This window comes from Hypanus sabinus, chromosome 21 (assembly GCF_030144855.1).
Source record: "Hypanus sabinus isolate sHypSab1 chromosome 21, sHypSab1.hap1, whole genome shotgun sequence".
Classification (NCBI taxonomy): domain Eukaryota; kingdom Metazoa; phylum Chordata; class Chondrichthyes; order Myliobatiformes; family Dasyatidae; genus Hypanus; species Hypanus sabinus.
In genome coordinates this window covers 17,471,185-17,483,538 of record NC_082726.1, presented here as the reverse complement: position 1 = coordinate 17,483,538, position 12,354 = coordinate 17,471,185, and the positions used below count along the sequence as shown (strand labels likewise).

The 12,354-nt window shown below is 39.8% G+C and overlaps 1 protein-coding gene across 6 annotated transcripts in view; it reads right to left on the bottom strand.

The window, feature by feature from the left end:
* ptpn9a (protein tyrosine phosphatase non-receptor type 9a) overlaps positions 1–12,354 on the bottom strand; it is a 248,321-nt gene that overhangs the window by 192,927 nt on the left and 43,040 nt on the right. The window contains exon 2 of one of the 6 annotated variants that reach the window (XM_059946071.1): positions 6,115–6,150. The exons of 4 other annotated variants lie outside the window; for them this stretch is intronic. In XM_059946071.1, the coding sequence (XP_059802054.1) occupies positions 6,115–6,150 (36 nt within the window). Of the gene's footprint in view, positions 1–2,607; positions 2,696–6,114; positions 6,151–12,354 lie in introns of those variants that run through there. One more of the 6 variants, XM_059946074.1, reaches the window with a different exon arrangement.

The window sequence follows — 12,354 nt, the reverse complement described above, 5'->3', positions numbered from 1 at the left end:
ACCAGCTCATTAATGCAAATATTTAATCAGTCAATCATGTGGCAGCAACTCAATGCATGAAAGCATGCAGATGTGGCCAAAAGGTTCAGTTCAACACACAAAATGCAAGAGGCACTCAGCAGATCAGGCAGTTGTTGTTCGCATCAAACATCAGAATAGGGAAGAAAAGTGTTCTAAGTGACTTTGACCATCGGTGCCAGATGGGGTGGTTTGAATATCTCAGAAACGGGTGATCTCCTGAGATTTTCACACACAGTAGTCTCTAGAGTTCGCAGAGAATGATGCGAGAAACAAAAAGCATCCAGAGAGCAGCAGCTTTGTGGGCAAAAAAGGCTGAAGGTTGGAGGCAGCTGACAGAGTGTGGCAAACAGGCACACAGAGACTGCCAGCAGCATACTACCAGCAAAGAGGAGATATAGGACCTTGAAGATACCCACTCAAATGTTTCAGTAACAGCTTCTTCCCCTCCATCAGATTTCCTTCCTCAGTCACACTCCACATGCCTCCCCTTTTTTTTGTCCACTTCCATCTATTATTCACCAACCTCTGTCTCCCAACTCTATGTCTGTGCCTGCCCATCACCCTTGAGCCCCACCCTGTCCATCAAACACCTCAGGCTCTTGTCTCACCACTCTCATTTCCCTGAAGCAGAGTTTTGACCCAAAGTGTTGACAATTCTTCCCCACTTCGCCAACGTCTGTTCGGGCTGCTGAGTTCCTCCAGCAGACCATTTGTTGGTGTCCCAAGCACCTACATTGGCCCCAGTTCTGTTAATCCTAGCTAAATTATCAGAGACTCAATCAAGGTCACAGCAGGGTAGCACATCTTGTCAATTGCTACAAACTGGCCCTGGCTCCTGCATCTGCTAAATATCTCCCTGTTCCTATAGATTTAACTCTGCAGCTCTTTGAGCTGTTGCCAATGGCCAGATCTCTCAGAGGTGGGAAAGTGAACAGCCAGCACTGGGAGGCTCAGTGCCAGAAGCCAGGCTTTGATCCTGACCTCAGGACCTGTCAGCACACTTTTGGCACTTTATCCCAGTGACCGTGAGGTTTATCCCCCCCACATCACAAAGACGTGCAGGTTGGACTACTGTAAATTAGCCCAGGTGTAGATGGAATTTGGGGGGGGGGGGGACTGTTGATGAGAATGTGGGGAGAATGGGATAAATGTAGGATTCGTTTAAGTGGATGACTGGTAGCCCAAGGAATCTGCTTTTGTGTTGTAACTCTCCATGATTCAATGTAAATAATAGCCCCCAATACTAAATAAAACCTTTAAAACCAATTACAAGTGGTGCAGCAGTATCAGTGGTGTTAGAGTAATTAAACACACACTGCTGTAGGCAGAGAATATGGAATGGCTAGGATTTTTCTATGAATAGTATAATCCAATTTTGGAAAAGTTCTCGATACAAAGCAGCATTAAAAACTTAACACATGAAGGACATTTCAGTATTTGAAGTCACAAAGATGCATCTGAGGCAAATATATGACCCATATGAGAAAGACTTAATGCCCACCTTTTGCTTCCACTGTTGAAGATTTAGCAAAATAAAGAAAGAAAAGAGCCCATCAACGATACTTAAAGGAAGGCCAAAAACAAATCCAAAACTGATAGAGATGAAAATTATTAAGTGTAATTACTAGTGTTTTACAAGTTTTTTTTAAGAACAAAATGTTTCTAAAATCTGTTCAACTGCAATTTCCATTCCTGAACATTCATTTCCCAGTGAGCATAAAATTAGTAGAATGACAGTGCTATCGATACTCTCCTAGGCTTACACAGCAAAAGTTATTGAGTGCCAACAAGCATTTTCAATTATGTCAATAAGTAGAAAAACACAATGTCTTGTTCAGGTTGGGTCTTCAAATCAGACATACTGCAAGGAAACTAACAGGAATCAGAATCAGATTTAATATCACCGGCATGTGTCATGAAATTTATTAACTTAGCAGCAGTATAATGCATACAATATAGGAAAACTGAGTTAAAAGTATATATACAGATATTAAAGTTACATTAAAATTAGTGCAAAAACAGAAATTTTAAAGAAGTCATGAGGTAGCATTCATCGGTTCAATGTCCATTTAGAAATTGGATGGCAGAAGGGAAGAAGCTGTTCCTGAAATGCTGAGTGTGTGCCTTCAGGTTTCTGTACCTCCTTCCTGATGATAACAATGAGAAAAGGGCATGTCCTGGGTGGTGGGGTCCTTAATGATTGATACTGACTTTCTGAGGCACCTTGACAGGTGTCCCAGAAAGTGTCTTCCCACCCACAGGGAAAATTTACAGGGACTCCAAACTACTTCTGATTTACCATTTTCTTGAAGTGCTTCTGTACTTTCTCACTACAGCGTGTTTGTAAGAACAAAAGAACAACCCAACCCTCTTACACTAAACTTTTAACATCACTGGTAGAATAAGCCAGCTTTTTTTTAAAGGCTATCACAGTCTATTTCTCATGGCAAGCAATTACATTCATTATTTCAATCACCAATTGAAAAAAAATAACATCATTGTTTCCTGGAAGTTTTATTGATTTGACACAAAACTGGAATCTGTCTTTCAGTGCGTTCTGTAGCAATCAACAGGAGCTCAACTTACTTGTACAACAGCAGACTTGCTCATCTTTTGTTAACAGTAAACACAACATAAGGTTCAGTTTACAGAAGGAGGTAACCCATTACCCCTGGAGCCACCACTAATCTGCAGAGAATTTCAGGCATTGCCTGCAAACCTCCAAGAAGCATTTTAATCAAGGTTTAAAGAATTCCATTCAATGCAAAGTGCCCAAAAGACATCATCAAGAAAATAAATGATTCACAATAAAATAAAGAATGAAACCCCCGAGGCCAGATTGCAACTATTCCAAGTGCAAAGTTATTCATTCTGAGAAGTTAAAACATGACAGGACTTGCACAGTAAATAGCAGTGCCCTGGGAGGTGTTGTTGCACAGAAAGCACGAGGATACGACGACACAGTTCCCTGAAAATGGTGACACAGTAGAAAGTGTGGTGAAAAAGTCTGGCACACTTGTATACTCAGCCCACATCAGCATAAGGGTTGAGACATCAGCTATACAAGACCCCACATGGAGCTGTGTGTGCAGTTCTGGTCATCATACTATAGGATATGATTTAAGCTGGAGAGGATGCATTAAAGTTTCACAAAGTTGTTGCCCGGACTGGAGGGATTGAGTTATAAATGACTCGACAGGATAGGGCTCTTTTCCCTGAAGTGAATTAGGCTGAGGGATGGCTTTATAGAGGTTTATAAAATCATGCACTGCATAGGTAGGGCAGGGGAGACTCAGATCTCAAGAGCGTAGGTTTAACGCAAGGGGAGAAAGATTCAAATGGTATGTGAGGGGCAGGTTTTTCCCCACAAAGACAGAAGACAGTGGGTATATGAAACGAGCCCACCAAAGGAAGTGGTAAAGGCAGTTACAATTACATCATTCAGACTGCTTCATGGATAAGAATGGCTCAGAGGGATATGGGCAAAAGGGCATGTTTCCACGTTACAAAACTCTGCGACTCTACCCGATGTGATAGATGTACACTTCCAACTTGGTCAACATCAGAGCGTATGAAATGGAAATGTAATTGTGAACACTCAAATCTAACAGCTTTCCAAAACTACTAAGACAACCTTTCACTTCCCTTTCAGTCACCCTGTCTGTGCTGAGGGAGCAATATGGGAGATCAGCTGAAATTCTCACAAGTCCTTCAGGAAGGCAGCTCTGTGCAGACATAACATTACTGGAACTCTCTTCGGCAAACACAAAATGATCCTGGGTCAACCAGTCATTTTACTTACGAAGGGAGGAGATAATTGTGGGGGGGGGGGGGGAATGCTGGTGGAAATGGGAGCAGCTGGAATTTACCAATACACTCCTTTTACTGGAAGAAACCTAGCACCAAAATTACCTGCACTAACACTCACTACTGGGATGTTGACCTCCCCACTTCTTTAATCTGGCTCTGACTCAACTTTGGTTAGTTGGAAGATACCATAAACACAAATCTAACATTTTCATAGATACCTACTGTACATGGACAAAAAATAGGGATTACAAATAAAAGCACAGTAATAACCAAGGTTTTCTGCATTAGCTGGCCTCACATGTTATTTAATTACATTGCAATTACCTCAATCAACTGAGGCTCTTCTAGTTCCTTAAACTAACCAGCTGCAGATTATCACTGAAGGGAGGAAAAGGAGGTCGCTTTCTAAGAAATCCAACTGCTTTTGAAAATACATTAGTGCTTTAACAACTATATTTACTTCATGCTCATAATTACATCCAATTTTTTTTAAGCATAAGTTTTCCTTTCAAAAACTGTGCTGACTAGAAAAATAGGTACTTTTTTCCTAAGAACAAAGAGAAATAAAACTGACTGCATTTTTCTCTCTTTCTACACTATAACTAATGCAAAGATTCTGCTTAATTTAATGTAATTAAGTTGAGAATTTTAATTCCTCTACACTTCCATAATACAATCCTTTCACGAACACTATGTAAGTATTTAGAGCTGCAGCAACTGTAACAGGTACTTTCAGTCCACGCTGCTCACACACACCCAAGTGACCAATTAACTTACTAACCCATAACGTGGAAGAACACCAGAGCATGAGGAAGAAACCCACATGGTTATGAGGAGAACGTACAAACTCCCTGCATTTAGCAGTGGGAATTGAACCCAGCTCGCTGGCACCATAAAGTGTTATGCTAACGTGCCAACCCTAACTACGCAATCATGCTGCCTTTTTGAGATAAATCCAGCATGACAGAAATCATCAAATTCACTCCATGGCTGTATCTTGGGAAAAATTACACACCAAAAAGAAATCCCATTTACCTTCACTGACTTTCACAATTATATACCCAGCAATTTAACCTGTTCCCTTTCACAGAAAACAATAACTGTGGTGTGTCAACTTTCTGTCAATGAACAAATAATCTGAGAGCTGTTGCCATAAAGGCTGGACAGTTGTTCAGCTAAGATTGACACAGTGGAATCTCTTGTACCCACTTCATAAACTCAGCCCAAGGGAATAGACTCAATGAGGAATTAGGAGGCTCCATTAGATTTTATGTTATTTGTAATTATTATGTAACACACTGTAAGGTTTCACTGCTAATGTAATGGTCTCTCTATAATGTTTCATGCTAATGTAATGGTTTCTCTGTAGCAGCAGTGTTTAGGTTATGACTAAGACGATGGGGGCTTTGGAATGTGTCCATCCAATGAGAGGCATGTTGTTTCTTCTTGTGTGTCTGAGAGGAAGCATTTGTGGTCTTTTGTCGGCGAGAGATGGAGAGAGAAGACGTGAGTGGAGAGAGCTGGTAGACCACTGGACGGAGTGGACTTGGAGCGAGGGTCCGAGGGTTAGCGTCGCTCAGAGGAGGTCGATGGGGTACGAATGGACGGAACTGTGAGCTCCGACGTGCACATCAGACAGTTTCATTAAAATGGGCCCCTTTTCATTTTATTTTCTTTACTAACCCTATGGTCAGATTAAGATTTATAAAGTTTAATTGCATATGGTGTACTGTCTGATATTTTGTGGTACGGATTTGTAACCGGGTAACACATCACGCAGCTTCCACACACACGAGGTTTCTCAGTTTGGCTGGGCTAGAGGCTGTCTTCCCCCGAGACAAACGTATTCTGGTCAAACCTTAGGGTTACAATTACATTGTGTAAAAACTGTGAAAATGCAAGTCCAAAGTTATCAAAAGCGGTCCCAGATACCTCCCATAAATAATTTAGCATTTTAACATCAATAAAGCTCTTTGTTAACAATATATTTTACAATGCCAATCAGGCATTTTGCTCTCAGCACATGGGATGTTGAGCAGACACAGTAACTAATTTCATGTTGGTGGATGTCCAGAATATTGTGTTAGTCAGTAATATGACAAGCTAATTCAGGAAATAAAACCCAAATGGAAGCCATACGGCTGAAAACCAATGACCAAGAATTTGGGGGGGTGGGGGGGGGGGAATTGTTTATTATCATTACTTATTTACTTTTTTTCCCCATTCCAGAGACCAGAAGTTGGTGCATTTGACAAAAGACTTTTTAAAAATTAATAAGAGTACCTGATTTTGCTGAAGATAAAACTGTAAAAGGGCTTCCTGAAACAGAAATGAAAACCAAAAAAATTGTAGCTATTAAGGCATGGGTTTCCAATTGTAGTTTTATGTAATGAAGAAAGCCTTTTTTAAATAATGAACTGGGCAAATTCATTAGCTAAACACTATAGAAATTATTTGTCCTCAATGATTATTTTACCATACCCATTAAGAGACTGATAAACTAACGTAATCTAATAATTATGAATACCCACACAAATTCTGAGACAAGAATTTCAACCACTGCCTCTACCATTTTTTATTACCAGGGTTACCTTATCCATTCTTTCAATATTTTAAAAACATCTTGAACTCTGAAATCTTAGTTCCCAATCCAGCTGTTTTTCTATACAGACTGTAAATTTAAAGAAACACCCAGGATTTGAGCTGTCCACAAAATAAAGGCTATTTCCAAGAATGCCAGAGTGTTGATACAGAAATAAACAAATTCAGCAGAAGGGCGAGGTGCATGCCAATGAGCCTGACTGTAATCTCATCTCAAGAAAGTATTCTTCTCCATAACACATTCAAAAATAATTGCACCAATTTAGCTTTTTTCCTTAAAACCACTTTGTAATTATATAATCACCATTACTTCTGACCTCATTTCCTCTGTTTCAACACTTAATCTGCTTATCTTTACCCATCCCTGCATTACTCTATTGTCTTGACATTATTTTTCTTCACTCAACTCCTACATGCATAATACCTCTTTACAGGAGTTCTAAATTATTTGCAAATAATTTGCCAGCCTTGTCACTTTCTGAAAATATCCAGTACTGTAATAAGCTGGACTTGAGTTGTCAACAAAAAGGCCACTCCCAAAACTAAAAATAAACAAGTTCTCCAGAAGGGTGAGTGAGGTACATGCCAATATTACTGACTGCAATTACATCCCAGGATTCGATTCTTCTCTATAAAACATTTCAGAAGTGAAAAGAACTCTTTGTCAGATCAGATTTTCAGTTTCGTGATTTTGGAGCACCAAATGGCTGAATAAGGAGGGAAAGGACATTACCACACAGTTCAATATGTTGAATTTTACACAAATCCACATTGTCCAGCTAATTAATTCTGCAGTTAATGTATAGTCAGAGATTGAACCCACGGTTCATGAAGAAGGCACGCCAGCAACTCTACTTCCTTAGGAGTTTGAGGAGATTCAGTATGTTTCCAAAGACGCTTATAAATTTCCACAGACCTTCTGTGGAGCATTCTGACTGGTTGCATTACAGCCTCATATGGAGGTTCTAATGCACAGGATTGCAGGAAACTGCAGGGGATTATAGACTCAGCCAGACTCCAGCATAGGCAAAGACTTTGCACCACCGAGGACATCTACAAGAAGGCTGCATCTATCACCAAGGACCCTCACTATCCAGACCATGTCCTCTCCTCATAACAAACATCTCCGAAAAGAGCTTAAAGATCCACACTCAGAGATTTAGAAACAGCTTCTTCCCCTCAGTCATCACATTTCTGAATAGTCCTTGAACCCACAAACACTACCTCATTATTCTTTTTTTAACACTATTCATTTTGTAATTTATAGTAATTTTATGACTTTGCACTGTACCTCTGCTGCAAAACAACAAATTACATGTCATAATAAAACTGATTCTGAAAGCTCCTACAGGAACCTACATCCCTCCCATTCTATTCTCTAGGTTGCCAGCATCCGAAAGTTGAACTTTTAAGACATCTATTCACTTCACTTCCTTTGTGTTAAGCTATTTTCTCTGTTTTTCCATTCAATCAGATTCTTAAACATTTCATATTTCTCTGCCATTTCAGTAATTTCACCTCAACTGCTCAGCTATAGAAACTTGCTCTCTCTTATTTTAGTCAGATTGAGACACTATCGCCTCCACCACTTGGTGGTTTTGCATTGAAAGCAGAAAATAATTAAACACAACAGCCTAGGAAGTGAAGTGAATGGAAGTTTAAAGTTTAAAATTTAAAACGCTGGCAACCTTGAGAACAGAATGGGAGGAATAGGCCCTGCAGACTTTGTCTAGATGGAGGATGTCAGAGGTAGGTGTTTTGTTTTACACAGAGTGCTGAATCCACTGAATACACTGCCAGGGGTGATGGTAGAGGGAAATACATACATTAGAAACATTAATGGACGAAAGAAAAGGAAGGGTTATGTGGGAGGGGTTAGATTAATCTTGGAGTAGTTTGGCACAACACTGAGGGCCGAAGGGCCAGTACGTGCTGTACTGATCTGTGCTCTATGAATTAGCTTAAGCCCTCTGTATTTCAATATTTGTCTCTGGTCTACAGACATTAATCTTCACTGGTACGCGCCTGTTGCATAATATTCCCGCTGCCAATTTCCAGTTCATCCACTCTGATGTTACTCAATGATTCAATTCTTAATCCAGCTCTGCATTCCACTAAACATTTGATACATGGAACAGGAAGTAATCTTTAATGTAGGAAACACATACTTCAGCTAAGAGTTACACTCTAAACTCAGCACAACTGTTATTTTCGCAGTGTTATTGATTTATGCTTGAACCAAACTTCTGGCAGAATTTTATCCAGTTTCAGAAGTTAACTGACATTCTTGGTAAGATCTTTTGATAACTACCAGACACTTTTTTTGTGGATGTATCCAAACAGTGTTGATGTTAAGAAAGATTAGAAGATGCTGGAATCTGAAACAACACACAAAATCTCCTGCAGGGCAGGAGCAAGTAGAAACAGTGTGACTACCAGGTCAGTTAGGTTTATGAATTTTGGGTAGATGGTAGAAACAGGTGTTTTTTGTGTGTCGATCCAAATAGCTGGGATGCATTTCATGACTAGCCCTGTCCACCCACGTATCGCGAATTCCAAAACTGAACAAAGCTACTGCCTTTTCAGTGTCATTTCCCTGACACCAGGACGTCACAATCTTAATCTTGATTACTCTTCCCCTTCCTCAGGAACCTTTATGTGAATCATTATTCTTCTCTTCAAACAGAATACACCCAACAGCTCAAACAGATATGCTCCAAATGGACACTCTCCTTCTAGATATTTCATACATCCAGGATGTACACAATGCTACACAATGCTCTTTACCTTCACATCACTTAATCAACTTTGGTACACTTCTGCTCCCAATTATAACACTGACTTCACTTCAACAATGAGTTGCTTGATGGAAAATACTATCATCTTCATTATGTGTGGTATCTGGTATTGGTTTATTGTCACATCTACTATAATACAGTGAAAAACTGTTCTGGCAGATCATGCCATACAAGAGTACCTTGCAGTTGAGAAAAGCTGCAGAAGGAACGCCAAAAGATCTCAACATCTACATAACCTTGACGAAGGGTCTCGGCCCAAAACATCGACAGTGCTTCTCCTTATAGATGCTGCCTGGCCTGCTGTATTCCACCAGCATTTTGTGTGTGTTGTTTGAATTTCCAGCATCTGCAGATTTCCTCGTGTTTTACCTACATAACTTTGGTGTGATTTTTAATCAAAGACATGTGCTTCAGATTTTAGGCATCCACCATCCATAAACCAAATTCAATTTCAGCTTCACCAATTCTGCACCCCCTGTACAGTTGTCTGAAACACACTCGAAGTTCAAAAGTTCAAAATAAATTATCGAAGTACATATATGTCACCATATACCACAGTGAGATTCATTTTCTTGCAGGCATAATCAATATATCCATCATAGAATAATAAGCGTAAATAACTCAGGAAATGTGTGACTTAGGTGGTTGATGGTTGGGTTGGGTTGTTCTCCAATCTTGGCAATCCATTTGCAAACATTTCGTCACCGTATGAGGAGACATCATCAGTGCGCTGTTCAAAAACTCAATTGTGATGTTGGGAGGGGTCTCGTCATTTCCATACATTTAAAATATCTTGGAAATGATTGTTCTAAGAACATAGAATTTCAGTTGAACATAAACCAGCAGCAACATTGAGGAGAACACTTTGCACAGCAAAAGAACAAACCAAGCTCTTTGACAAGACCAATGTGATCTACAAAATCCAATACAGGGAATGCAGCAAATATTGCATCAGCCAAAATGGGACAAAAGTATCCACACAGATCATGAACATCAACTGGCTATGAAGCAGCATAACCAACTCTTCCTAGTCTCTACTCATGAAGATCAAGAGGGACACAAATTCTACTGGACATCAGTGAAAGTCATAGCACAAGCAAACACACAGCATTCCTAGAAGCATGGATTTTCGTAAACAATTCTGTAAACCGACATGTAGACCTCAAATCTATTTATGAGCCAATGCAGGCAAAATTCCAGACCACAGAGTTCACCACGCAACCAATCAGCGACAGCACCCTCACCCCAAGTATAAAAAGGCCAAAAATTCAGGACACAGCACAAATGAACAGCGCACTGATGATGTCTCCTCATATGGCAATGAAACGTTTGCAAATGGATTGCCAAAATCAGAGAATAACCCAACCCAATCAGAATAACAATCATAACAGAATCCTTGAGAGACTGCACCAACTGGGTGTTCAACAACTATACAAAAGACAATAAGCTGTGAAAATACAAAAATAATATTAATAAATAAGCAACAAATATCCAGAGCATGAGATGAAGAGACCTTGAAAGTCAGTCCATAAGCTGAGGGAACATCTCAGTGATGGGGCAAGTAAAGTTGACTTAAGTTATTCCCTTTGGTTTACTCTTTCAATTCCTCTTCCTTACCACCTCATCAGCCCCCCCTCAGCTATCGTCTGTGAACTTTTACTACTGATTAATCATGCTTACATTGTCTCCTTCATACACAGAAATTTTTAAATCTTCCATCTTTGTTTTCAAATCCCTATGACCTCTGCACCTCTATCCTATCTCCCAATCTCTCTAATCAGCATCATCCTTAAACATTTGTACACCTCCAGCTTCGATGAAGATCACGCCTTCAATCACCTCTGAAAGCTACAAGTGATGTTCTTCCCTTCCTGCCATTTCACCCTTTACCCACTCCTTCAGACGTTTCTTATCTTTGCATTTGGCCACTGCCCTGATAACCTTGTGATATGCCATATATTTTGTCTGTCCTAGTACACTCAAGCAATGAATTGAGACATTCTGATCAGTTTAAGCTGACTTTCACTTGCAATCATGTGACTATTAATGGAGGGTAAATTTTATTCTATAATCACATTTATTTTACTGTTCAATATTCAATGCATATTACATTTTGAGACAGTGTTTACTTCTTGAAAGCCAAAACAATGTTTGGGTATTGTTTCATTTGCTTTTTCCCCCAAAGCTGGGGTTTGAGGTACAAGTTTCTATGTTGATGCCAAATCCAAACAGTTCAGTATGAAGGATTCATTGTTAGAAATGGATTAAATTAAATTGCTCTTTGGAAGAGTGATCACATATTTTGGATCCCCACCAGCTTATGGACACCCAATTTATATGGAGCCAACATACAAGAGATGTTGCCGAGAAAATTTTCAACAACAGCCTTGAATGCCCCCCATGTGGTTTTCTCTGGTTCCACTAGAAGTTCTTTGAATTGCCTGTCATTGATGACCTGTTTGATTTGTGGAACAACAAAAATGCCTTCCTTAATTTTGGCATCAGTTATTCTATGAAACACCTGGTCTCAAACATCAAAATCCCTCAGAGAAACACATAACCTTTCTAAAACCCATCCTGTCATGCAGCACCGGCTTTACCTAAACCTGTCCACACAATCCTGGACAAGATAGAAAACTTTTTGGCTTACATTGTGGGCAACATTTTAGTTGACTTGAATTATGAACTGAAATCACAAATATAGGCAATTTCCAAAAAAAGAGTGTGGGATAGAGAAATTTTATAGTAATTTTCATGATCAACAGCCCAAAACCCATAAGGTATGCCCAAAATCATTCAGGAAGCAAAATCATTGTTGTCCAGTGCTGTTAACCTTATGGTATTGGTTTGGGAGATTTGGAACAGAACGGAGGCAAGAGAACAGGGGAAGAAATAATAGAATGTATGTGGTGTTTCCAATAGTGGGAGAGTCTTACCAGAGGGCACAGCCTCAGAATAGTAGGACATCCCTTTCAGAACAAAGATAAGAAGGAATTTCTTTAGGTCAAGAGTGGTGAATTTGTGGCATTCGTTGCCACAGACAAGTGTGGCGGCCAAGCCATTGGATATGTTTAAAGCAGAGATTGATAAGTTCTTCGTTAGTAAGGACATAAAAGGCTCCTAG